General features: G+C 38.1%; 1 protein-coding gene across 18 annotated transcripts in view; it reads right to left on the bottom strand.

Moving 5' to 3' along the window:
- The window catches only part of NRXN3 (neurexin 3), a 1555579-nt gene that overhangs the window by 961035 nt on the left and 567491 nt on the right, over nt 1–27053 (bottom strand). For 15 of the 18 annotated variants that reach the window (XR_001512329.1, XR_001512328.1, XR_001512327.1 and 12 more), the window contains 2 exons: nt 17934–18137; nt 11641–11667 (listed from right to left, as the gene is read on the bottom strand). Coding sequence is in view for 13 of the 18 variants with exons in the window: in XM_006778842.2 (XP_006778905.1) it covers nt 11641–11667; nt 17934–18137 (231 nt within the window). In the remaining 5 variants the exon portion in view is untranslated. The remainder of the gene's footprint in view (nt 1–11640; nt 11668–17933; nt 18138–27053) is intronic. The other 3 variants (XR_001512331.1, XM_015558012.1, XM_015558013.1) reach the window with 1 other exon arrangement.

The following is a 27053-nucleotide window of genomic DNA, read 5'->3' as shown; positions in this document are numbered from 1 at the left end:
AAACAGTGGCTTTGCAAAAGTGATCACGTTAAGGATCTTGAGATAAGGAGATCATCCTGGATTATCTTTATGGGCTCTAAATCCAAAGACAAGTTACCTTATAAGAGCAGGAGAGAGAGAAGAGAGAAAGAGAAGAGAGAGAAGAGAGAAGAGAGAAGAGAGAAGAGAGAAGAGAGAAGAGAGAAGAGAGAAGAGAGAAGAGAGAAGAGAGAAGAGAGAAGAGAGAAGAGAGAAGAGATAAACATCAACCAGTTGCCTCCTGCTCTCACCCTGTTGTGGACCGAACCTCAAAATGGAAATATGCCCTAACCAAGAATTGAACTGGCAACTTCTTGGTGCATGGGACAGTGCTGGGACTGAGCCACAGTAGCCAGGGCATATGAGTTTCAACTATTAATTTGTTCTCATGAAATGATGATAATCCTTATCTAACCCTCCTAGTTCACTGGCTTCATCATATGGTCTTTGTCCATCTTCCTTTGTGTTCTCTTTTTCTCTGTAAGATCAGAAGACACAGAATTTTTCTACAGTAATTAAACACGTTATGCTTAGGCCACTCCAGTACTAGTAGTTATCTGTGCCCTTTCTCTCGCCTTTGCCTATCTCACACACATTTGTCATCACCATCTGCTGCTTCTGCTCCTTCCATGCCTGCTGTCTCTGCTGCTCATGCCATCCCTCTCTTGTGGGCACCCTAATCTGGGTCAGGGGGTGGCTCCTTCCCTGCAGGTTCTGGGGAGGGAAGGAAGGAAAGGGTTTCCTGACATGCTGTCACAGAAAAATCACTCAGAGGAAGGAAACTGGCTGTCCTCTCTCCACTTTTAGTGCTTCTAATTTTCTCACTTTTTATTACCTCTCAAGCAGAGGAGCACCCTCAGTTTATTTCTTGAGATTTTACACTGCCCACACTTTGAGAGAACACCAATGTCATTTCTCTGTCATCTCTCAGATTTCAAGAACTAAGTTTCTTTCTGTTTATATTGCTGCTGACCCCACACCCATGGATTTAGGTCATAATATCCTTTCTTATTTGGTACCTTTTAAATTAATTCTGATGGAAAAAAAAAAGTCTTGTGTCATCATTTGAAGATGGCTGGATTTAGGTAATAAGGAGTGCTTATTTGATTGAGAATCATAAAATGAAATTCATGAAGACTCATGCCTGCCACCCCTCATTATGCAATGCACTTGGCTTCCACAAGCCTTGGTTCCCCTCGTTTTTATGTGTTGATGTTTTAAAACGTGCTTCCCTGGGCCTAATTGGGGGATCCTGAGCTCATAACCTTTCAAAGACTTTGCTTCAGGGGATGTGATCTCTCTTGCATTTTGTGTCTTTTGGAACACATATGCCTTGTAACAATTTTTACTGCAATATAATTTCAGCCATTCAGGAAGGTGGACATTCATTATTATAACTAAACACCACACCTCTTGCTTCCATCTCCGGAAAGCCTCTCTTGCTTCCCATTCCCTAAGCAGGGCCCTTCCTGGAGCCACCAGGGACACTGTGACACAGGGTTGACCTACGACCTGGGTGTGACAGAATAATTTTTTGTATACAGATTTTATATAATCAGACTTATTCTGAAACAATGTCACTTTTAGAACCCTCTTAAGGTTCATTTCCCTGACTTCTAATAAATTGATTTAGAAAGCTTTAGGATTTTAGTCACTTAATAGAACAATCATTAAATCACCCCATTTCTCTTAGAAGCAACATCCTCTGGTCTCTACATTTTCTTCTGAAAATTGATTCTAAAATTGAGAAAAACTATATTTTTTGAGATGCTCTGAATCAGTATGGAAACTGGCACTTTGTGAGTAATTGTTCCAGAAATCTAGAATTTCACATTAAAATCTTCTCTTCTATGACAGGTAGATGAAACCTGCTGAGATTTGATATATATATAATGGCATAATGAAAAGAAAGTATATCCATTGATGCATTTATCTTGTCAGCAAACAAATGGAGTGTTTGGGTTGATAATGTTACTTGCATAAAGCGGTCCTTCCTAATTCTCAAAATATAAACTCTGCCTAATAACTAATACTAATTGAACGCTTCACCTTGCAAATCTTACTGTGGTAATTAAGACAAAAAAATGGATTGAAGTAAAACAGAGACACCATTTATACACAAAATTACAGCTGTAGCAGAGAGCACTGGAACACAGTCTGTGGCTCCAGGCAGGGGGTCAGGGGATGAGGGCAAGTCAAATAAGAAAAAGAGAAATCAGGGAAAAGACCTGGGTAAGCAGATCAGTGTTCAGAGCCTCATTCATACATTGTGAAAAAAAAAAGTAACCTTATGTTGAATTGAATATTGGAATGAACCACCCCTGAACAAAATCTATACGGGACTCATCTGGATTTTAGAAATAATGCATGCATATGAGATCCAACTTCTATAAAAGAAACAGAAAATGGGGAAAATGAGGCAGGGGATACCCAATGAGGATTTATGCTGCATTTCCCTTGGAAATACATTGTATAAATTCCTAAAACTGCCCAGCCAGTGTGCTCAATAGTTGAGGATAGATCTATGAACCAGAAGATCCTGGTTTGATCCTGGATTGGTCCCCAGTAGGGGGCATGGAGGAGGCAGCTAATCAATGATTCTCTTTCATCATTGATGTTTCTATCTCTGTCTCCCTTTCCCTTTCTCTCTAAAATCAATACAAAAAAATATATTTTTAAAAATCCCTTAAACTGATGTCAACACCTGGAACCCAGTTAACTCTCAGTAAATGTTTTTGGAATGAGTGCATGAAGAATGAGGAAGACTGATAACATGTACATTTACTGATACGCATTCATCTTCCCTCATAAAATTTTCTGATTCTAACCAAAACTTGGCCAAACAGACTTCATGAAAAATCTTTGTTGGTATAAGATTCCTCATTTTACAGAGAAAGTAATTCTTTCATATTATTAGGGGTAAGAGAATAAATCCACTCTTCAGTTAATGTTCCTCCTCTTAGAATGACAACAAGACAAAAAAGTTGTAATTTACATTTTAGGGGCTTGTGCCTCTTGGGTTGATTATAAGAGTATTTGCATAAATAATAAATTAAGGTAGAGGAATGGGTACATTTCATTAATGCATTGATTTCATTATTTATTTATTGAGCATATACTATATCCAAGGCAGCTTCAGGTCATAAAAATCACGCAGTGGCAGACATAACATAAAAATTTTAGGCTGTGCTGACATAAGACACCACTATGTGTGTGCATATATTGACAGGCTATATAAGTAGGAATAGTAAGTACAGTGGCTTGACTGCAATTGGCAAACAGTTCTAGGAATCTATACATTGCCTCTTTACCTGGTACTTTATAATAGATCATGCATCCATTGGCAAAGTGTTTGCCTATTTTTACTGTGTTCAGACACATTTTACTCCTTTATTTAGCAGTCTTTCCTGGCATTCAATAACTCTGCTAACTGTGTTTATATCTATAGTATTTGTGAGGTCTTATATCTTTAACTTCGTTCCATTTTCTCCTTCCTCTCTGCTATTTCCTCTGCTCTTCCTCCCATGAGAAGAAACATGCTGTCATTTGGAAGCTGCTTATTTATAATTTAATACTCAATCTTATTTCTCATCTACAATTTAATTGGATACTTAATCCCAATCCCTCTATACTTTCTAAAATCCAGATTAATTATAAATGTTAAAGTACCTTTCTGGGTGAACTTTTCCATGCCAGCAGCTCACTGTACACAAGAGAAGCAAACTAAAAGGTGATACATTTGCATTCTAAAGCCGAAGACTATTTTGAAATCACAGAAAGAGTGGCCTTACCTAAAGTGACTGAAGGAAAATTTTCTCCTGTTAGCCTCTCTTTTAACCTGTTCTCAAAGGACATTCTCTGAAACTGAGATGAATGGTACTGTAGTTCTAACTTCTGAATGGTCCTTAATTTTCCACTTCTCTGGGCATCACATATGGATCTGATAAAGACTAAGCCACAAGCCTTCGCATGCCATATCTATAATTTCAATTACCCATAGGTCCAGATATAAATTTCTTAATATATTTACTCATCATGCTATGCTTCAACAAACTCACTGAAACCAAAATACAAGATCTCATAAGAAGAGAATTACTCTTTTATCCTCCTTTTTCACCATAGTCTGCATGAATTTGATGATTTTTAAAACCCTTGCCACAAAAAAAACTCTTATTTTTCTGATTCTATTTTATTTTAATTCCTGTTTAGAGTATGCAAAGTTGATATCAGAAGATATTAAAGTCACCAATATGATATTATATAATAATATCTGTGCATTTTAAAAATAATATTTTCATTTTAGAACACTAGTAAACTTTTATTAAAATGATATCAGGGCTCCTAACACAAACACAGAGGAACTCATGAAGTCAAAATATTTTTATGAGTTTTGCCATTCTTTTTTGTTTGTTTTGCTTTGTTTTAATCCTGACCCAAGGATATTTTTTCCACTGATTTTTTGAGAGAGGGGAAGTGAGGAGGAGAGACACAAAGAGAGAAACAGGCCCTTGCAACTGAGATACATGCCCTTGACCGGAATCGAACCCAGGATCCTTCAGTCAAAGAGCCAACACTCTATCCACTCAGCCAAACTGGCCAGGCCATGACTTCTGTGTTATAACATCAGTATTTATTTATCATAATGCTCTGGGAGGGGGGAAAATCCAATCATTACCCAAAGATTATCTTATCAATAGTCTTATTGATAATGTTATTGATGCAGAAGCCAATGCAACCCTGATGACCTTGAAAAGAATTTATCATTGCTCTGAGTAGGTGGCCAGAGAAACTGAGGATGCTCATTTTATAGCCATCTATTAAACTATCAGGTATGGTTTAGGATTATATAGCCATCCATACTTGAACAGTTCTCAAAAGGTCCTCTTTTTTGGCTGCAATATGATGACAGTGTTGACTATCACCATCATCATCACTACCACACATTTAGCATTTGTTATGGTCTAGGTTCTATTCTTACTCAAAGAGGTAAATACAATAATCATGCCCATTTACAGCTGAGGAAACTGAAAGTTGAAGTAAATTGTCCAAGGACACATAGTACATTAGAGGTATTAGAAAAAGGTGAACCCAGGCTACTTGGCTCAAGAAACAGGGATATAGGAGGATGATCACACAAAGATACTATAATATATTGACAATTTTCTATTACACTCATGTTTAATAAAAAGGATTCACATATAAAATGCTGCTATAGACTTCTAGTAAAAGATTTCTGGTATAAGTGGTCACTGAAGTTTTGAATGACAATAGTTCATACTTATATTTAAAGAAGTGAAAGGGTGGAAGAAAAACATCTATGGGTGACATTGGGCTCTCATTTGAATTTGTGAAGCAACATTTTGAAGAGATATTTTGAGAAAATAAATAAAAAGTTTGATAATAAAACATATTTGTCTAGGATGAGGAAAAGCAAACATTCATATGTTTCTGGTAGAAATTGAAATCTGCACAGCCTCTTTGGAGTGCAATTTGGTAATACTTATCAATATTTGTGATACACTTATATGTTGACCTGGCAATTTCACTTTTAAGAATTTATTTAATAGGTAATGCCGTACATATATGCAAAGACTAATGAAGAAAATATTTATTTTCTTAGTTTTAGTAGTAGTTAAAAGCTGAGAGAAATATAATTTTATGTTAGTAGTGTGCTGATTTAATCAAATATGATATCTTCATGAAATGCAATATTATGTAGCCACTAAAAAGAATAAAGTAGAGCTTTATATTCTTCATGAAATAGCCCTTAAGACATTTTAAGTAAAATAAAAAAAAGTAAGATTCAGAAAAATGTGTTAACATTGTGTCAAGAAGTAGAGGAAGAAAAACGGGGATATGGTAATAACTATATGTTGTATACTCATAAATTAACTCTGAAGAATATTTTTAAAAAATCATAATTTTGGTTGCCTCCAAAAAAAAGAATTTAGGGACTGAGATTAGGAATAAGAGGGAGAATTTTTACAAGTTTGCCTTTGGTTCCATGTATAATTTTTAACTACTTAAAAATAAAATAAAGCCATTCTGAATTAATATTTATTTAGAAAAAACTAATATAACTAATATAATATTATATACCAACTATACATGCATACATACATAAGAGCTCACTAGGAAGCATCTTATTATACCCAAATCTGGCTATTATTGATATTATCAATAAACTTACATTTGAGGTGTTTTATACATTACAAGAAATATAAAGCTTTCCAAAGAGAAGTAAAATTATGTACTACCTTTTTGAAATCAGGTTTTAAGAGCTAAAGTGGAACATAATCATTTAGTGTGGAAATAAAAAGTCTTAGGTGTGATGTTGGTAGTTTGTTGGTAACATTATATACAAGATCCTGTTTAACAATTTTCCACCTCCAATAAAACTCTACTAAGAGAAGTCATATGGCTGACAGTTATTCAAATCTTGGAATGGATACCAAAGAAGGTTCTATAATTTCCTTCCCAGAAGAGTTTTAATATAGGAGAAGTCATCTTCCCTGGTTGATCTGAGGTGTTTCTGTGTTTAAGGACAATTCAACTCTGGGATTTCTAGGTAAACCAAAACTAAAGAGAAAGTCACATATTCTGGTACCATAGAGATGGAAGATGGAGAAAAAGACAAAGAAGAAACCAAAGTTCTTGTGTAGTAAGTAAACTGCAGTTCATCAAGCTATTCCTAAATTCAACAAGAACCCCGCTATGATGCTAACTTTGCCAAAACACTAGAAATTGAGCATACTAAGAAACTAAAGACAGAAAAGCTAAGGTAAAACTAGACACTAGGTAAGCGGGTGCAAGAGAAGGATTATTTAGTTCATACTGGTAGTTTTGAGAGGTATGATGTGAAAAATCATCTCCTTTGATGTTAGTTTCATACAGCTCATATTATTATGTGTCTCTATAGTGATTCAAAGATAATAGAGTCTACAGGAAGTAGACAAGATTACCAAAGCTGTTTTCAGACACAGATGACTACATGGTGGCACTTGAGAATGTTAAGTGTTAAGGTCAGTATTTTATTTTATTTTTGTATGACACTCTATTTCCTTTCTCTTCTATGTCTAAGAAGAAAAAAAAATGAACCTTGTCACAGATAAATTAGGAAGACTTCAAGTTCAAAGTAATTAAGGAGGTTCTACATATCCCTAAATAATCAGATATAAACACAAACTCATAATTTCCATGTGATATATACACCCTGTTTTTTTGTTTTTTATAAGATTGAGAAAATGGCCATATATGGAGGAATTAATCATTGAGAGTATGGAAAGATTGTGATAAAGGGGAAATTGATATTAATTAATATGTGTTCATTATATTCATTCATGCTATACTCATTTAATTAAAATGAGTTCACTGTATTCATTCAAACCATACTGCACACAGCTTGAAAGGGAAAGAATAAATTAGGGGCTTGAAAATCATGGGGCAGAGTCACAGTCAGACAAGGGAAGAGAAAACAAACCATTTTACAGACTTTCACTTAAGCAAACACCCATGAGACCAACAAGAAGTTCATACCTGTTTTCAGAATTGCATGCCTCCTAGGGCACTGCCCACCTCAGAACCAAAGGAACAGGTGACATCCTCCAGAAACTCTCCAGAAAGCAGCCCTTTTTCTTTAGCAGTGTCCCAGGTCTCCCTGTAGTTCAATCACCATGGTGACTGCCAACTCTGCTGCTCTCTTGCCATTTAAAAGTTCTAAGCTGGAAATTTCCTATTACATATTTCTAAATATTCTTACCAGAGGAATCAAATCCAACAACATCCCTGATTCAACCAAAGACCTCAATTTGCACACTTCTAATATATGTTTGGTGTTAGTAGCCAGAGAAGAATGTATAGTGTGGTACACCTGGAGGATTTGGTAAGCAGCGGTAGTGAAGTTTGGAATAAATAATAAGTATATCATAGATATTATGAAGACAAAGTACGGGGGAAAAAGAAGGGAAAAAAGCAGAGAAGCTGATTAGAAAAGTGTTTCTGCTGCTTGGAAAGCCTTAGTGGGCACATAGCTGGGCCGTAGTCACAGACAGGGCCAGCCCACAAAGTCAACAGAGGAGGCTTTTGCCTCAAGGCCACTGCCCTCCGTCATGGCCAGTTGCTTACTCTTCATGCTGTAACGTCATCCTTCTTTCCCATGCTCTTCTCTCCATTAAAAAAGACTGGCACACAAACTCTTGAAAACAGCCATTTACATGAACAAACAGCATTTTGCAGCAGATAAACAGGGGAAAAACAGATGACATCATTCAGTGTTTTACCTGACTTTCTGGAGGACAGGCATTCAAAAAAAAACTACTGGAAAAGTTCATGAACCTATATTCAAACCTATATTTAACCTATATGGTTAAAGCTTAATTCAGTATGTTCCTTCCAGGAAAAAAGCAGCACTGCTGTAAAACGTGAGCTATAACACCCTGTGACTTCTATTAAAAGGACAGCTGGAGACAAAGCTGAGGGTAAGAGAAAATCCTCTCCTACTTGAATTTAGGCTGTGAAGCGATCTTATTTCTTGAACTCTCACAATGAAACATGACATAAGAGGAAGGGTCTGCATACCTCTTCTAAACAACTTGAGATCCTGTAACAGGTTGAACTATGAATTCTCATGAGTCCATGAGAAGAGTATTAAGAGTTCTAATCACCTGTACCTGTTTTCTTTCATAATTTAGTTGCATAGTTCTCTCAAACTTTTCCACTCAAGTGCAAATAATGGCAGGAATACACAATAAAAAGAATATCTGAATTTTTACATTTCCTCTTAAAATACAAATTAAATGAGATTCATGCTTATTTGCATTCTTCTGTATACTATGTCACTTTGGGGTCAATTCAAGTTTTCAGTCCACATCAACAATTAAAATTGACTTCAAGAACATGTATCCTTTACTTTGTCACTCTACAATATGACCTTGGTTATATGTACATACCTCAACATTAAAGGTCTTACATTAGCTTAAAGGACTCATGTCTCATTTTATTTCATTTCCATTCAACCACTCAAACCATGGACACTATGGATATAGGTTCCCTGATGCTTTCAAAAACAGTAACTTCCTGAGAATGTTAAAGGCTTATAATGAGAATTCAATATTGATTTTCAAAGTCCAATCCCGGCTCTTTACCTAAATATTGCATTAACACCACTTGTACACTTTCTATACTGTCATCAAAGTTTGGAATACATCTTTGCTGACATAGTTCCTCCCAGGGCTGCTTTTGGTGGCTCTGAATAGAAAATTCAGGTCCAGAAAACCTGCTGGTATCTGTGTTCTAGAGAAGAGTCACTATCTCCCTGGGAGAAAGAACTCTGGAACTTGTCTAAGGATGATTTCCATGGCTGATCTGATGGAATCTGTGGAATGAATTCCAAGATAAAGTATGGCTAGAGCACAAAACCAAGACCTGATATCCTGATCAAATAACTCCCTCAGTTGTCTGTTCTGCATATAAGTCTCTGAAGATGTCAGATTCAACATTGGATGAGTTTATTTTACCTTCATGCTTCCCTCCCAGCTTATTTCCTTCTGGAAACTAATGCAAAAGGAAAAGAGAAAGCTTGGTGTAGATATGCTATTATTTTTAAGAAACCAGACACAAGTGACTACATATTATAATATTCCATTTATATGAAGTGTTTAGAAAAGTCAAATTTATAAATGCAAAAGCAGTTCTATAATTGTCAAAGGCTAAGGGTAGAAGTAGGAATTAGCTGCAAATTGACTTAAGGGAGATTTGAGGGGAACTATAAAAATGTTCTAAAAATGCTATCGTGGTGATGTTGGACAACTCTATAAATGTAATAAAAGTCATTGAATTGTAGGCTTGTACTTGATGAATTTTGTGGTATGAAAATCATACCTCAATAAAGCTGCTTTAAGAAGAGAAAATTCTCCAAAAGTCTTTGGAGAAAAAGAATGTTTCAATTAGGCTTTTAATGATCTAAATACCATGAGGAATGTCTGGCTAATTAGAAACATTTTAAAAACAGCAAAAAAGGACATTGCTTATTTTAACTGAAAGTGACAGCAAAAGAAGCATAAAGCATTCTGCTTTAGGAAGTGGTTGTACCTAGATTCTTTTTTACATTTCTTCATTTTTTGTTAATTTATATGGAACAGTTGCAAAAGAAGAAAAGTGGATATGGATTTATTACTTTGTCATCCTGAAAATACATCTCCCAAAAAGGTTAACCTAGTTAGCACTTGTAAAATATTTAATTGGATGGAATATACAAGTAAATGAGATGTAGAAGTTGAGTTATTTCCTTTACTGAGTTTTTTCCTTATAGAAAGACCCAAGCATAGAAAGAAGCAAACAATGTAGAGATGATGCTCAGACTTATGTGTGGTAAATTCTCAACCAATCCAATTTTCTCCTCCTGGGACAACAGGAAGACTGCATTTCCCAGCTTCCTTTGCATTTAGAAAGAAGTCATGCCTGACAAATAAAATATGTGCAGAACTGATGTACGTCACTTCTAGGCAAGGCAATATGACATACTGCATAACCATCGAAGATCACTCTTCCCTATGGATGCAACTGGAAGTAAGGATCTCCAAAGTGATGGGCCCAGCTCATAAAAGAATTACTTCTTTGAAGAAAGCTGACCAGAAGACCTCCCCAATTTGCATTGGACTTTTCCTGAATAAGAAATAAACGTTCTTTTGTTGAACCATTGAAATTTTGGGATGTTTGTTACAGCTCATCACCCTAATTACCCTAGTTAGTAAGTTATTTAACTACTGTAACTAATATAATATGTTATAGGACTCAAAGCATATTCATTTCTTCCTTTTATCACCTAGGCCTATCCTTTCCCTCCTACTCATCTTTCTCTTTCTCTTCCTATTCCCCTACCTCATTGACTCCCGTTACTGCTCATTTCTAGGCAGAGGCAGAAATGCATGAACAGTATTCAGCCTTCACTATATCATGAACCTTGTTCAAAAAGTGAACTGTTTGAATGGGATAAACTAAAAATTCATTTGAATGGGATAAAGTAATTCTTCATTCTGAAGAGCCAGAATGTGTCTCAAGCCTTCAGTGAAAATGTTGCATTATCACCCAGAACTATGTTTTGCCCATCCTCCTATAGAGCAGACACAAAACCTGAAGTCAAACAAACAAACAAACAAACAAACAAAAACCCTACGGTGATAAATGCCAGAAAAGAAATGTCAGAGTTGGCAGCCACCTTCTGGGTCATGAACTTTGCTTTTATTTTCTGAAGCTTTTTGTAGTGGAGAAGTGCATTTTGGTTGCTCTAAGGCTTTTTTCATGACCCCCCCCTCCCCACATACACCCCAGGGTTTTTTCTCCCTGAACAACAAATTACCATTTCAATTCTTTTTCAAGTTATTTCATTATCAGGTGCCCTTTCCTCCTTTTCTGCATATAGAGCAAATGCAAGGAAAGAAGACAGGACCTGACCCAATTCAGAAACCACACCCACAGCCCTTGCCATCACCCCAGTTCCCCCCATTCCATAGTCAAAAAATAAAATAATTCAAATAAAAAACAGCTCATAAAACAGTAAACAAAATAAAGTCAGTTTTTCTTTGCTTTTTTAAAGAACAAAATGAAACTTGAGGGAAAACTTACTGGAGTTACAGTTTATCCTGATACAGTCTAGATGGGGAAAAATAAATGAAAGATGAAATTGCATCCTTCAAGGTAACAGCTGCAGACATCCAAAAACAATCAGTCCACCCTTCCGGGGACAGACACACGCAAGAAATGTGGCCATTTTATATATATACAGTATGCACAAGTTTAAGGGTGGGTGTATATGTACAGTATATTATTTAGTAAAGTTGGATACATATATATATACACACACACACATATATATATACACATATGTATAGAGATATATACTGGTATACATATATATCCACAATAGACATCGAGTATGTGTTTCCCCCCAATCCTATTCTTTTATTAAGATAAAGTATTTTAAACCTGGACTTTGAAATATTAATTGTGTTAAACTTGGAAAATTACTCAAAAATTTCCCCACCAAATGCAGTCTATATGCTATGTCCATCTACAATTGATTTTTTAAAAATTTATCTAAAAAGGAGCATCAACACAATTTTTGTATTAGTATTCCAAAGATATATTGCCAATCTGACACTTTGTATCATTTTAAAAAATCAGTCCATGAAGTTTCTCAGTGCAGTATTTAACCCTTTCTCTTTTTCTAAAAGCAAATTCCCTCCACCCTCTCCTTAGGTCAGGCCCCAAATGCTACAAAATTTTGCAAAGGCAGTCTTGCCATTATCCTTAGAGTTAAGGAAAGGGTTAACACCACCTGGTCATTTCCTGTCATAAAATGGCCACTTGCAAACCGCTAACCGCACAAACACCCATCCCAGATTTTAGAGAAGTGGGTTGGGTGTAGGGATAATGAGCTGAATGATGTTATCACAATTGGCTGCTCTGGTTTCAAAGATTCCCAGACCAACCCACTCATGAAGCCTATCTCTGTCTTCCTGCCCGAATGCTCAGACTGAATCAAGTGCCTACAGCATTCAAGGAGAAGGCGAGACAGGTACATGGGGAGGAGGCCTTGGACACCTTTGACATCCTACCTATTTCACTCTGTGGTTCTGCATCTTAAAGACAGAAAAGTCTTTGCTTTTATGTTTGTTTGTGTTTTTTTTTTTAATGGGAAATCCAGGGGGGAAAGGAGTGGCTAATTTTGCATTGCTGGTAATCAGACAAGGTCTTCCATGCCAAAGTTCAGAGAATCTATCCTTTTATTAATATATGTTTAGAGTCATGGACTCACAGCATCAGAGGTCGTGAGTGGAGTCAATGGATATTAGCAGGGGACCGGGCAGGATTGTTACAGAAATATCTCAGGTTAATTGTTACCAAGCTGCCCAGCTGAAACTAAGTTTGGTTTATGATAGTGGAATTCCAATAATAATTTGTTTAAAATCATATATTTAAAGGTAGAAGTAACATAAGGAAGAAAGTTAAAGGGAAAACTACAGTTAGAAATGGTGCTCTTCTGCTGAAGGTTGACCCAATAATTATAGAGGACTTGTTGAGGATTATGCCACCATGTGAATTTCTCAAACCATTGTAAGGGAGCAAGTTAAAAAGAAGACAGTGGCAAAGGACAGGGAAGAATGAAACTGTGTGAAATTCAAACAGGAGCAATTTCTAACACCCAATCATTCTGAAGAGGGAGGCTGGAAGCTTATCTGTTGGTCAGAACATCTGTTGAGAAAAATCTGGGTTTGGTTTCGTGCGGTTAGGTTTGTCATGTGTCGTCAACCGCAACAGAAAAGTGGGAGCAAACAGCCCTGGAGCAACTGGTACGATCACCAGGCAGAGGAGGCCATGCCCCTGGTGAAGACTGGGAAGGGAGAGGGCAGGTAGGAAGGAAAGGGTGAGACTTCAGCTACTGGTTGCTCTGACCATCACCCAAAGCCAGAAATGCCCCTTCTTGATGTATTAAGGAGAGAGGGGAAACAGGTGTATGGGCATGCTAAAGAGAGAGGGAGAGAGAGTGGGCCTCAAGCAGCAAACCCAAGAATTGTAAACAAGGAGTGATTTTCTCCTTTTTTTTTTTCTGTGTAGCTGAGCATTTTATTCTTAGACTACCTGGTCTAGAGAGGGAAGTTGGGTTGGGCTCATCCTTCTAGGTTCACCCAAATGGTTCCCTGAACTGAATGGTGTGTCTTTAAACCAATGTGAGGACTTGGAGCTTTCAAGATGGCAGGCAATTGTTTATTTTAAGTCAAGAAGTGAAGAATTATTGTATTACTTTACCTAAAGAAAAAGTGGTTTGAGTAGAAAAAGCTATCACAGTCCCCTATTCATAGACTCTGAAAGGGTGGCCTTAATAGCAAGGATCTATTTTTAATGAAAAATGAATCAGGGAAATTTTCTTGGGAAGACAATTTCCTTTAGATCTTTCTTTAGTAGCAAAGTTCTCTCTCTAACTTATTCTCCTCATGGTGTTTGAGTGGTGTGTCTCTCACTCTCTGTGTGTGTGTGTGTGTGTGTGTGTGTGTGTTGCTCATTTTGTTTAATCTAGTTTTTCATTTTATTTTAGTAAATGAGGAGAAATAATCATTTTCTATATTGAAAAGTTTGGTTGAGCATGGAAGAGATGAATGTTCCTAGGAGTTGTATGTCTTCGATGATGCATATAGAAAACTGTAGTCAGCAAGTCCAGTTTCCAGAGAGAGAACATCTGGAGAATTTGAATGCAATTAACCAAACTGCATCACATTCCCTAAGAGCCTCCAACACTGAAAAAGTATTCCCAGCACTCTGCTGAGGATTCCAAAGGACCACGAAAGAGGCTGCACCAATATTGACTGTTACTGGGGTTTTTTGGTTTGTTTGTTTGTGTTTGTTTTGTTTTGTTTTTTCTGTTTGGCTCAATTTAAGCCAGCTACTAGGAAATAAAGAGATTCCTGTATGCATTTTTAAAGGATGGCCATCATAAAAAGCCAGTGGATGTCATTAAGACTGTCCTATCATTGATCCACAATATTGATCTGTTGAGTTAACAGAAAACTCATGCTGGTCTAGCAGTGTAGAAACACAGGTTCTAGTCCCAGGTCTGCTACCAACATTTGATGTGATCTTTGAAAAGTTATATATTTATTTGTTTCACATTTATAAAACTAAGCACAAAAATGCTTTCTTGATTTATCTCACAAGGTTATTGTGAAATTAAAATAAGACAAGGTTTTCCTGGCCAGTATGGATTAATGGTTGAGCTTCAACCCATGAACCAGGAGGTCATGGTTCAATTTCTGGTCAGGGCACATGTCAGGGTTTCAGGCTCGATTACTAGTAAGGGGCATGCAGGAGGCAGCCAATCAATGATTCTTTCTCATCATTGATGTTTCTATCTCTCCCTCTCCCTTCCTCTTTCTGAAATCAATAAAAAAATCTTAAAAAGTTAAAACATTACAAGGTTTTTTTAAAATATTGAAATATATTGTAATAATAAAATTGTTTGAATATATAGTTTAATTTTAAGGTATCAAAATATAATTGATCAATAGCTAACAACTTTTAAAAATGTGCTGAGTGTTGTAGGACACTTCTCATGGCTGCTACTATCACACTGCCTAGCTTCAGAAAATAATGCCCTTAGAAAAGTCTACTCACCTTGACATTAGAAAATATATTCCATTAGAGATATACTAGACTTTTATGTAACTTAGATGTGTGGGCAATTTTAAATAAATTGCAATGTCACTTGCATCTGTGCTCAAACAGAGCCACAGTTTAAATGGAGTGAGGGAAGGAACCAATCATTCCTCAATCGTTCTTGGGGAATGATTGAGGGTGCAAACTCTGCTTGAAGATGTATTCTATAACCAAGCAAAGGGCAACATGAGTTCATGAGAAAGAGAACATCTATGAAGGGGGATATTTTGGGGAGGAGGTAGAAGGAGAACCCTCAAACCAAGCATGGATATGAAGAGTTGTAAATAGACAAATTCAAGAAATGAAAGGTCGGTTTTTTTGTTAGGTTTGAAAGAAAGTTAAATAAATTTAAACCAGTCGCTGTGGTAAACCATCCCCTTCAGAGAAGAAAGCACTCGCCATTGCTATAGGAGAAGCACAGTGCTCTCTAGGGAGGGGCTGACTCTCTTTTGAGTACTAGGTCTAAACTTAGAAGGAGCTGGACTTGACCCTGTGCCTAAAGGAGCCAAGAGGCAAGAGCAAAGTCTGTCCAAAAAGCACAACTCCCAGATTTTAGTGAGAGTTTAAAATAGAAAAATAATGCTTCTAGGAATACACATGGGCTCTATGACTAATTGTGTGTGTGTCCATCTCCTTCCTCATACCCTTTTACTACTCCTACCTCCCACTCTTCATTCTAATGCATGAGACCCGTCATAGTTGGTCTTCTAATATTTATAAAACAACATTTAAAAAGAAAAAAAAATGTTGGTTTAAAGGCCAATGTGCATTTCCCCAGAGCCCCATGGGGCTGAATCATTCTTATATCTATGGCTCTCTCTTACTTGAAATAAGTGCAGAGTTAAAATGTTCTCCATTGTGTTTTTCCATGAACTATTTGAAGGTTATATTTGGTTTATTTATTTATTTATTTAGTTTGTGTGGTTTTGTTAGTTGTTGTTTTTAATTTCTTTTGCTGTTTTTCAGAGTAAACAATCTGTAATGGTTGTTGGTTTTAGGTAATACACTCTGCTGGTTTGTAGAAGGTAGGGAGGATGGGAAAGGAGGGTGAAAGGGACAGGGGTATGCCAGCCCCTGCAGGCTGCTCAGTACGCTCTGTTCTCAAGGCTGTTTGCTATGCGGGCCGCAGGCTTTGGGCCTTTGAAGGGTTGAATACCATCTTTTGATTTACCATGGCTGATGGTGGGGAGGATTGGAAACTCAAGAACACAACCAAGATCCAGCAAAAGAGGAAACAAAATAACCAAACACACATGGACACAAACAAAAGAAAAACCAAGAGACACACTGAAATCAAATGAGGTTGGACAAGGAGAAAGGCATAGTGTTGAAAAAGCTGCACATTGGAAGAAATAAAAAGACATAACTAAACAAGCCACTGCTCAAAACAGTCATCTGTGTCCTAGAGGTTTTTCGATTGTTAGCATAGACATCTTCCAAGTGTGGCCAGTGGACCTGACTGGTATGAATTCAAAACCCCCTTTCCACCAGGCATATAAGGTTTTATACGTCCTGCATCAGATACATTCATCTACCATGTCTTCTCCATGTCTCTGACAAGCCATTCTGCTGAAGTATTTTTAAAGGAGCTCTGGACCCAAACATATTCTACATACCCAAACAAATCCAGGCTCAGAAGGTCTGGGCTCAGCTCTAGCACTAATCCTGTCAACATGGCATGAACTTTATACTGAATAGAATCAGCAGCAATAAAGGCTTGATTTTTTTTTCTTCAAAAATCCAGAGGTCCAATTTTCCATAGAAGGTCAGTCAAGAAGATAGAAGCAGGAGAGAAAGTGAGGCCATAGCAGGGAAATCTGAAAAGTATCTGTTATAAGTAATTACAGTAGAACAGATCATCTGCAAATAAGGTTATAAATTTGATATTATGACAATTTTTCAATATTAAGAAAAAATGGGTATGTATTATCTGAGGAGATCAGAGTAATTGGTGAGTAACAGTGTAAGGTAACACTTTATAAAAATTACTGCTGAACGTTGGATTAGAATGTCTGGAAGGAAGACAGGGATACACATCAGAAGCAACATTCTCCTTCCACATGTCAGAGACTCCAAACATATGGGATTATTTCCCCAACAGGGCAATGGAAAGAACTTGACTTGAGCTCTCTACTAGGAGAAAGTATAAGGCGATCCTAGTGTCATCATGGCCACCAGAATTCTCCATCTGAATAGTCACTCTGGAGGTAGAAACGATGCATTTATCATCCTATGCACACAGCTTAGTTCTCTCCAACCCCACCCTCCCATTTTGCCTCCATTTCCTGCCCTATCCCTGCCCTTAGCTTTGACTGTTTTGAGTGGTGACCAAGGAGTTGGACTTAATGAGAATGTGATTGATCAAAAGATGGACCAAAGTAGCGTGTTTTACACAAAGCTAAACAGTTCCATAAAACCAAGAAAGGAAACTTAGAAAACAAATAATCTAGTAAAAATAAAAAAATAAAAAGAAAGAAAGAAAAATAAAACCACCACTATTTTCAGAAACCAGAAATTGACATCAAAACCTCATGCAGAAACAAGGAAAAGGTGTTTGTTGCTGTTGGATTTTATCCTTGGTCTATTAAACAAGAAGTGAGCAGCTAACTTTCAAGAAACAAACAAAGAATTCAATCAAATCAATGAAAATCAGAAAAGAAAGGGAAGACAAGCCCAAACAGAATGGCAGAGGGTACTTCATACGATACCTAAGTTAACCATGAGCTTGACACGTCCCCCATCCAGCTCCAAACGCAGGGTGTCAGCAGAATCTCTGGAGGTTGTGGCCACCAGCAGCCCATAAGCACGCTGGGACATGAAGCGGAAGGACACGTCCTCAGCCTCGGTGTGCATGACCATGGGCATGATGATCTTCATGTACATGCTGCCATCGTAGCTCAAGATGGAAGCCTCTGCAAAGAAGAAGGAAGAGATTTTTAGGATGAAAAGGTGAGTTTCCCCTTGCTTTCAGCATAAGCAAAGGAAGATGGAGAGGACAGTAAATCTGTAGGCAGGTTGCTAGACCTCCATTGCCACTTCTAAGCTACGTGACCTTCTGTAGACCACTTAAACTCTGAGGTTCTATGACCTCATTTGGAAAAGGCTTGATGGCACTAGTCCCTGCCCTACTAAGCTCACAGATTTGTCATGGGTACTGAATGAAATAATGGATATGAAGGCATTATGCAAAGGTGAAAGTGTCCCCACAAATAGTAGTAAGTATAGTTCTGTATGCTGTAGATAAAATAAAGTACATTAAACAAAATTTAGACTCCTGTAAGTATTTAATGTGGAATAAGAGGAGAGTAGCTGTTTATAACCACGACAGCAAACAGATAATTTACCAGAGAACTTCTAGAAGAAGGAAAGAGCAGGAACACAGCCTGGCCCCCTAACATCCCTAGTGGCTAGACAGTGTAAGAATATGCTTCCATCTCAATAAACTCATGAAAAGAAAAAAAAATTGTTTGGTCCATTCAAAGAAAATGGATAAAGTTGAGCTAATGACACCCTTGAAAACAAGTCATTTTCCTGTTATTCAAATAGCACTTCTTAATGAAGAAACAAACTGGCTTTTATTAGATACCTTCTGCAATCTAAACACTTTGGCTATAAGCCCCCTTCACTGCCCCCCAATATGTTATGTCAATTAATGCTACAATGTGGATTTATTATTCATACTTTCAAACAAGATACCAAGGCTCTTAGAGGGGAAAATTATCATCTCCAAGTCACACAGCCTGGATTTTAACCCAGTAGATCCAATACTAAGTCCAGGGTCTGTTCTGCAGCAGCATGGTGCTCATTCACTTGTTTAATCATTCATTTAGCAAACATTCTTAGAGAACAAAGAAAGAGACTGTTACTCACTTTCCTATGGAGCCAATCTGTCACTGGGCTCAGTATCAGGCATTGAGTAAGTCCTTATTAAACATTTTCTGCTGCCAAATACTTGCTATCTACCTACAAGCACAAAAGTATGACAGACAAAGTTCCTGTTCTGAAGAGAGATGTGGCAGACACAAATAACTGTGCTAGAATATAAAAATTGTTAAATGACACGGGAAAGATATATAAATGACAGTGGCCTTTAGGAGAGAGAGGCTGTGGCATGCAGGTGAGGAGAGAAGATGGGGAGAGTCTGAGCTGGTCTTGGTAGAGTGGGTTTATATGAAAGAAGCAATGGCATTAGGCTTAATAGGTAGATAAAATAGCACCTCTATACACATAAAAGACAGGAGGATGCACAGATAATAAATTATTCAATTTAACAGAAGCATCCAGCATATTTTGATAAGTAATTATAAGGATAGTTTGAGATTAGAATAATATCAACAGACTTTGGTAGATACTGGAAATTAAATGAATGGTTTTAGATTATGAGCCACTACAATGTGTTCATTTGTGTACCAGGCACTGTTTTAGGTGTTGAGGACGTAAAAGAGAACAAAAGAGACCAACGTCTTCTGTCCTCATGCATAAGTGGAATCAAAACTGGAAGAGCCCAGGCAGATTACATAGAAGGTTCTCAAAATAGTATGTGTCATCACCATAACCCCACCTTATTTACATAACACACAAAAGTCCATGAAAGGCAAAATAAATGCACCTGATCATTCCTGGGAAGCAGTCATCACTCCATTAATACCCACAACATGCTAATAGCTGTACGTTACAATTTGAAAACTCTAAGGAGATCACAGATAAAGGTGTGACAGTTGTAGATACCATCACAATAAAAGAAGTTATGATGAAGCTCGGTTCTTAGGTGAGAAGCATAATCTAAATTTTGCACATGCTCCAGATTTGAAAAAACAAACACAAAAAACTGTTTTATTTCCTGAAAGAGCAGAATCACAAGAAGATCAATAATGATAGCTGAAATTTATTGAGCACTAACTGTTTGCCTTGTGCTGTCTAGGACTTTACATGCATTAAGAAGACAATTACTCCTCACAGGAGCACTGTGAAGAAAACAATATTAATACTGTGTTTTATAGATGCCAGGTCACACAGCTAACTAATGGCAGAGGTGGGAATTGAACACAGGCAGTCTGATTCTCATGGCTGTATACTTAACCTAACAAATTGTCAGAGAGCTATGCTAGGAACACAGCATATTTCCTAAGGACCCAAAGCCCATCTTTAGTGCTTCCTGGTAGAGTGTGGAGTCCGTGTGTGTGTGTGTGTGTACATATATATAATATATAAACATATATACATATATATGTGTTTGTGTGCATGCATATACAAAAATACATACATAGATAAAATTATTTAAAGTTGTATATTATTCATGCAAAATAAACCATCAACAAAACAACAAGAAAGCCCAGTGCATGGGAGAACATATTTGCCAATGTTATCTCCAACAAGGGTTTAATCTCCAACATTTACAGGGAACTCATACAACTTAACAAAACGAAGATAAACAATCCAATCAAAAAATGGGCAAAGGACCTAAATAGACACATTGAAAGAGGACATTCAGAAAGCCAAGAGACATATGACAACATGCTCAAAGTCACTAATCATTCAAGAGATGCAAATCAAAACAATAATGAGGTAGCATCTCACACCTGTCAGAATGGCTATCATCAACAAATCAACAAACAACAAATGCTGGAGAGGATGCGGAGAAAAAGGAATCCTTTTTCACTGTTGGTGGGAATGCAGACTGGTACAGCCACTATGGAAAACAGTATGGAGAATAAGCTTGTCAGTGAAAGAAAAATACCACATGATCTCACTCATTTGTGGAATATAAAGAACATTATAAACTGTTGATCAAAATTAGATAAAGGCAAAGAAGCAACAAACAGACTGTCAAACTACAGGGGGAAGGTAGGGTTTGGTTGGGGTGGGGTAAGAGATCAACTGAAGGACTTTTATGCATGCATGTAAGCACAACCAGTAGATGCAAGACACTGTGGGGGTGAGGGCAAGTACTGGGGTTAGGGGAGAACATGGGGAGATCAATGAGGGAAAAAGGAGATATATGTACTACCTTAAACATTTGTAACACTTAAACAAATAGGGGTGAGGGCAAGTACTGGGGGGTAGGGGAGGCCATGGGGAGATCAATGGGGGACAAAGGAGACATATGTACTACCTTAAACATTTGTAATACTTAAACAAATAAAAAAAAAGAAATCCAACATCAAAAAAAGTTTTATATTATTTATGAACACAAAATTATATGCACACAGATAATACATACATTTCTACATAATTTATGGTTATACAGGGTGTCCCAAAAATTTATGTATGCGTTAAAGGCTGATAGCTCAATTTTGAAAATGAAATATGTTTTAATAAACACTGCCTTTATAATTAATCAAAGTGTGTGAGATCCCCCTATATATAAATATTTATAGTGTTCTATTTGTATAATTATGAGTACTACTAATCATTACTAGGTGCCATCTACTGTACAGACCAATAGATTAATGACACTCCTTTTTAAGAGATATTAAGGTATTTATTGAGCCATGAAATGCTTATTTCAATGCCTTCAACTTAAATACATTCCAAAATTAATGGCCACTTGTATCCCTATGGATATGTGTAGAAATGTATATAAATGAATGCATTCTTATATGAGTGTTAATATTCTCTATTTGGTGAGTCATTATTCTATTATTTTCCTATTAGTCTTTAAGCAAATTGTCCTTAATTATTTTAACATTTATATTTTGTGTAGTCTTTATCTGCTAAGTCTAACATCTTGGTTTCCTTAAAGGCAGTTTCTATAGCTATATTTATTCCTATAAATGGGTCACATTTTCCTGTTTCTTTACAATTCTCACAATTGTTGTTGAAAACTGAACATTTTAGATAACATATTATAGCAATTCTGAGTATTGTTCCTCATCATTACCACCACTGCCACTAGTTACTGAAATCAGTCACACACATACTTCATGTATCTTGTCCCCAATAAAATCCCTGGACTCTGGGTTTAGGGAACTTCCTGGTTGGCAACACTTTGCATGTGCTATCACATGACATCACTAGATAAATTAAGTACCTCCTGTTGAACTCAACTGGAAGAGGAGAGGACTTTTGTGATCTTGTGCCTGGTTCCTTCCAAATTTCACTCCATGTACCTTTCCTATTACTGCCTTTACTCTGTAACTTTTGCTGCAATAAACCATAACCATGAATATAAAGGTTACTGGGTTCTGTGAATCCTTCCAGAGAATTATCCAGATGGAGGATAGTTCTGGAGATCTCTGACACAGGTATACACTATTCTATATTTACTAGAGGTGCAGTGCACGAATTCGTGCATGGGTGGGGTCGGCTGGAGGGAGGAGCTGCAGGCAATTCGCCAGAGTGCCCTGCCCCCGATTTGGGTTGGGAGACAGATTAGGGTCAGGGCAGGGCATGATGATGGGCCAAATGTGGTGGGGGGGTGCCAATCAGGAGCCAGCAGCCTGGGGGAGGAGACATGGGTGGTTGGCCAGCCATCCTACCCCTTATTGGGGAAGGGGTGCTGATCTTGGGTGGGGCTGGCTGGGGGGAGGGACTTCAGGAGGTTGGCCAGCAGGCCCCGCCCCCTATTGGGGTGGGGAGTGCGATCAGGGGCTGGGCCAGCCAAGGAGAGGGGTTGTGTGCCTATCATGGTGGGGTGGACTGATTGGGGATGGGGCTGCAGTGGGGAATGGCAGGGGGGTTTGGCCAGCCAGCCCCGCCCTTGATCAGGGTAGGAAAATCTGATGGGGCAGGGAGAGGCAGCCTGGGGAGGGGCTGTGGGGGGGGAGGAGACATGGGTGGTTGGCCAGCCATCCTACCCCTTATTGGGGAAGGGGTGCTGATCTTGGGTGGGGCTGGCTGGGGGGAGGGACTTCAGGAGGTTGGCCAGCAGGCCCCGCGGGCTGTGGGAGGTTGGCCACTGGCCCCACCCCCTGATTGGGCGGTTTGATGGCCACAGTGGGCATCATAGCAACCAGTTGTTCCGGTTGTTACAGCTTTACGGCTCACTGGCTTTTTATATATATAGATAATGTGAACAACCATCATGTATTTGTTCTACATTTAAATGTGGCCATTGTTCTAACCAAGCCTTTCATCATAGTTTCTCCATTTCTGAGTAATTATTTCATTTTTTTAAATGCTTGTGTTTTCTACCAATGTCTAAAATTCTCCTCTGTAGAGCGCCAATGAAGAGAAATGGCTCATCTTCACACGACTGAATGAGTGTGCCGACCAGTTCAGAGTTTGTTGCTAAGATGCGGGCATTTTCCTCATTGAGGTTGACCCCAGCCATGAAAGTCACATCGTTGATGTCATCTTCATCCCTCAAGGACGTCGCTCCATTCTCTTTTATTTTATCTTTCCGAATAGAAGATACTTGAAGAGGCAGAATTGTATATCCTGGCAGGGTAGTTTGCTTTAGAATGGAAGCAGAAGTTGCCACAGTGCTCACTGGCATCTTCTCCTGAAGGGTCAGTGCTGCGGAAGGGGGTAGTGTACCCACTTGTCTGGAAATGCATCCTGAAGGCTGCTGGACTACCAGCTGCTTGACTTTCACTGCCTGTGGGAGAGCAGCAGGCTGGGAAAGGACGGGTCCCGGCTGTGCGAGTGTGATCTGGACCGGAGCGCCCATGACAGGGCTCTCAGAGGTGGTCCCAGCAGAAGTAACGACAGTTTTCACAGACGGAAGACAAATAGCTGGTGAAGGTTCTCCAAAAGTTACTGATGGGAGGGCCAGTGTCCCCCCTGCTCTGGAGACCACCGGCTTCTCCAGTGGAAGTGAGACTGCTGCCACTGTGCTCTGTACAGAGGTCACAAGCGGTTTTGGAGTCTGAAGCACGACAGTTCCAGCTGTTGCTCCTCCTGCTACAGCAGCTGGACCCACAGAATGAAGTGTCACCACTCCAGCTTTTGCTCCCCCTGGGCCAACAAAGGAACTCAGACTTTGCATGGACGCCGTTCTGGGTGTGGCTGCTCCAGAAATGACCAGGGCCCGTTCAACCTGGACTGAGGAGTCGGCTGCTGTCACCACAGTGGTCACCGGAGTGGTAGCAACGACAGCCTCCCAGAGATCTGCTGAACATACTGCTGGATGAAGCTCTGCGAGCTGGGCAGGAGCTGTCACAAGGCACTCACACTTTTCTTAAGAAAAGGGACTAGGTGAGGCTGGGGTGAAGACTTGAGCTCAACATACAGTTGTCTAGTAAATTCCTCCGCTTCGATTTTTGCATCCAAAAAGTTGTCCCACCAGCTTCTTGACATTCTGCCCCATCTCTGGGGATTGTGATCCACTACATGCTAGTTTTATTAACATCGCAAGAAAGTTCTTACATTTCTTCACATTTTCTAGCATCGCCGGAGTGAGGTTGGCCTGAGCAGCTATTGAGTTCCCTGCTTTGAGGGTGGGCTCACTAGAGGGTGCGTGAGTAGTTACAGTATTCGACGGCTTCACAGGAGTGACTGTGACAACACTGGTTGGCACAGCCACAGATTATAATAATATAATTTAAAAAAAAAAAACAACTCACCAGTGTTATATTACAAAAATTTGATTATGGTTGTGAATGTTTGTAGTCTTTTATTTAAATTTTATCATAGTTCATATATTTCTTGAATCACACTTTATTTTGTGCAGAATTTTACAGACATTGCTTTCTTGTACTTGAGTTTGTACAATGCCAGTATTCTCTCATAGGTACAATAGTTTACTCAACACTGAGATATATATTGATTTTTTCACTGAACTTAAAAGAATAAAATAGTATTGTTCAGGCATATAGAGATGGTGAAATATGGGAAGATAATGAGGAGATGAAGAGCTCAATCAAGATTGTCTATGATCTTCCTTTAACTACAAGAACTGTGTTCTTATTTCTGAAACTTTGCTAAATGTCCTATATCAGAAGTCACCCAGCTGGTTAGAGAGTGCATCCCAAGGCAATGGAGGGAGATACATTCAGACTTCTGATCTTTTTAACCCTACTAAATTCTCTTTTGATTGTCATTCTTACTTTCAGTTTCTGTTACATGCGTTTTCCTCATGTAGCCATTTCCACTACTCTTTATTCAAAGGTGAGACCAGATAAGAGCATATGCTCAGTCTATTTAGTTCCCTCCATAAAATATTAGGGATAATTCTCAGTATTTTTGTCAACTAGACAATATTATACCTGAAAAGCATAAGCAGAGTTGGCAGCCTATGTTTGGCCATTCATCTTGCTTTGCCTCAGAATCATGTGTCTTGCTCCTACGTTTGAGATTTATGATATTGAGTTGTGCCTCTTTTCTTTCTTAGGGCTAGTGATTAGTTGGCTGGTATACTCTCTCTTTTTTTAACTTGAAAAATGAAGTTTCTGGCAGGTAACATTTACCTACATCTTCCCATTGCTTACCATAATCAAATGATTACATCTAACACCAAAGAAAGAGAAAATAATAAAAACTTAATAGTTCTTTATTCTTAGGATAAGCATATATTGTATTAGATATGATGAAATCCTAATCAAGAAGAGAAGTAAAACTATAGGGAAAATGGACTGTAGGAAGTGAATGATACAAAGATTTTTCTTGCCTACACATAACAGAAAGTGACATTATTTACATCTACTATAGCCTTAAACGAGAAAGCCAGATTGGTAGAGCATAATAGGAAAAAGGTAAACAAAAGTACTAGACAACACAACTAATGTTCTTTTGCTAACAAATGCGAAGGATCAATTGATATCCATACAGTACTATGAGCAATTAGCAATGTGCTTTCATGCAGTAGACTTTGCCAGCTCTCATTCTGCACTGAGTATACCAAACAGAATTCCCAGCAGTATATCCCCATCCATGCATGAGCCATCTCCTATGGAGAGAAGATATTCTTCATGTTCAACATTGTAAGCAAAGTGTCATTAAATAATCACTTCTCTCACCCTCTTTTTGTACCTTCAAGGCATCCTCCTGCTCACTCATGCAGCTATTGGCCTCACCCATTCCATAGGTGTATTTTATTCGGACAAAGCTTCAAAATACACAGGTTTCTTCCTCTCCCAAACTGTGCTGATCTTAAACACTGTGCAAATCTATGTAGAAATGTCTGCCAGGTTCTAAATCTGTATTTTGCAACAGCAGGAGCAATATAAATCTCTAGTTACAAACAGATCCAACAGTAGCCAACAGTTCCAGAGAATCAACAAAATTGATGTGAGGTCATGTCTTCCCTCCCATGGATAAGGCCAAGAATAACTAACTTTTCATAGTCTCAACATAATGCTGTCATTACATAAAGTCATACTGGCTTCTCATTCCCCAACAAGTAGGCCACTCTAAAATCATTATGAAATTTTTTATTGACATATCTTACTTTAAGAAAAGCACATATGTACTTTCAGATACCAGGGTTACAGGAACCCTGGTTTATAAAATGTATAATTTTATGAAATTTTAACATTTATAAATAACAGTGGTGGGTCCCTGAGAATTTCTCTGACTCTTTAAGTCAATTCAAGAAATATGTATAGTGAAGAGTTGTAATGAAACGTATGTGTCAGCCTCCCATTCAGAATTATTAGTCAGTGTGCTTTCTGCCACTGTAAGTATATAAGCATGGAGTTAGAAGATTTGATGGAATATTAGACCTGCAAGTTATTTAATTGTGAAACATTCTTGGACCTCAGTTTCCCCTTCAATAGCATGCATAATAATAACACTTAATCAATCACAATACTAATGGGAAATTGATGATCCACTCAAATTCTGCCATTTGGTGAATTTTTTTTTCTTTTTTCCCCCTTTTTTTATTATTATTAAGGTATTACAAATGTTTCCTCAGCCCCCCCATTAACCCCCAACCTCCCCCCCAA

This window comes from Myotis davidii, unplaced genomic scaffold (assembly GCF_000327345.1).
Source record: "Myotis davidii unplaced genomic scaffold, ASM32734v1 scaffold309, whole genome shotgun sequence".
NCBI lineage: Eukaryota > Metazoa > Chordata > Mammalia > Chiroptera > Vespertilionidae > Myotis > Myotis davidii.
This window is presented reverse-complemented; position numbering and strand designations above follow the sequence as displayed.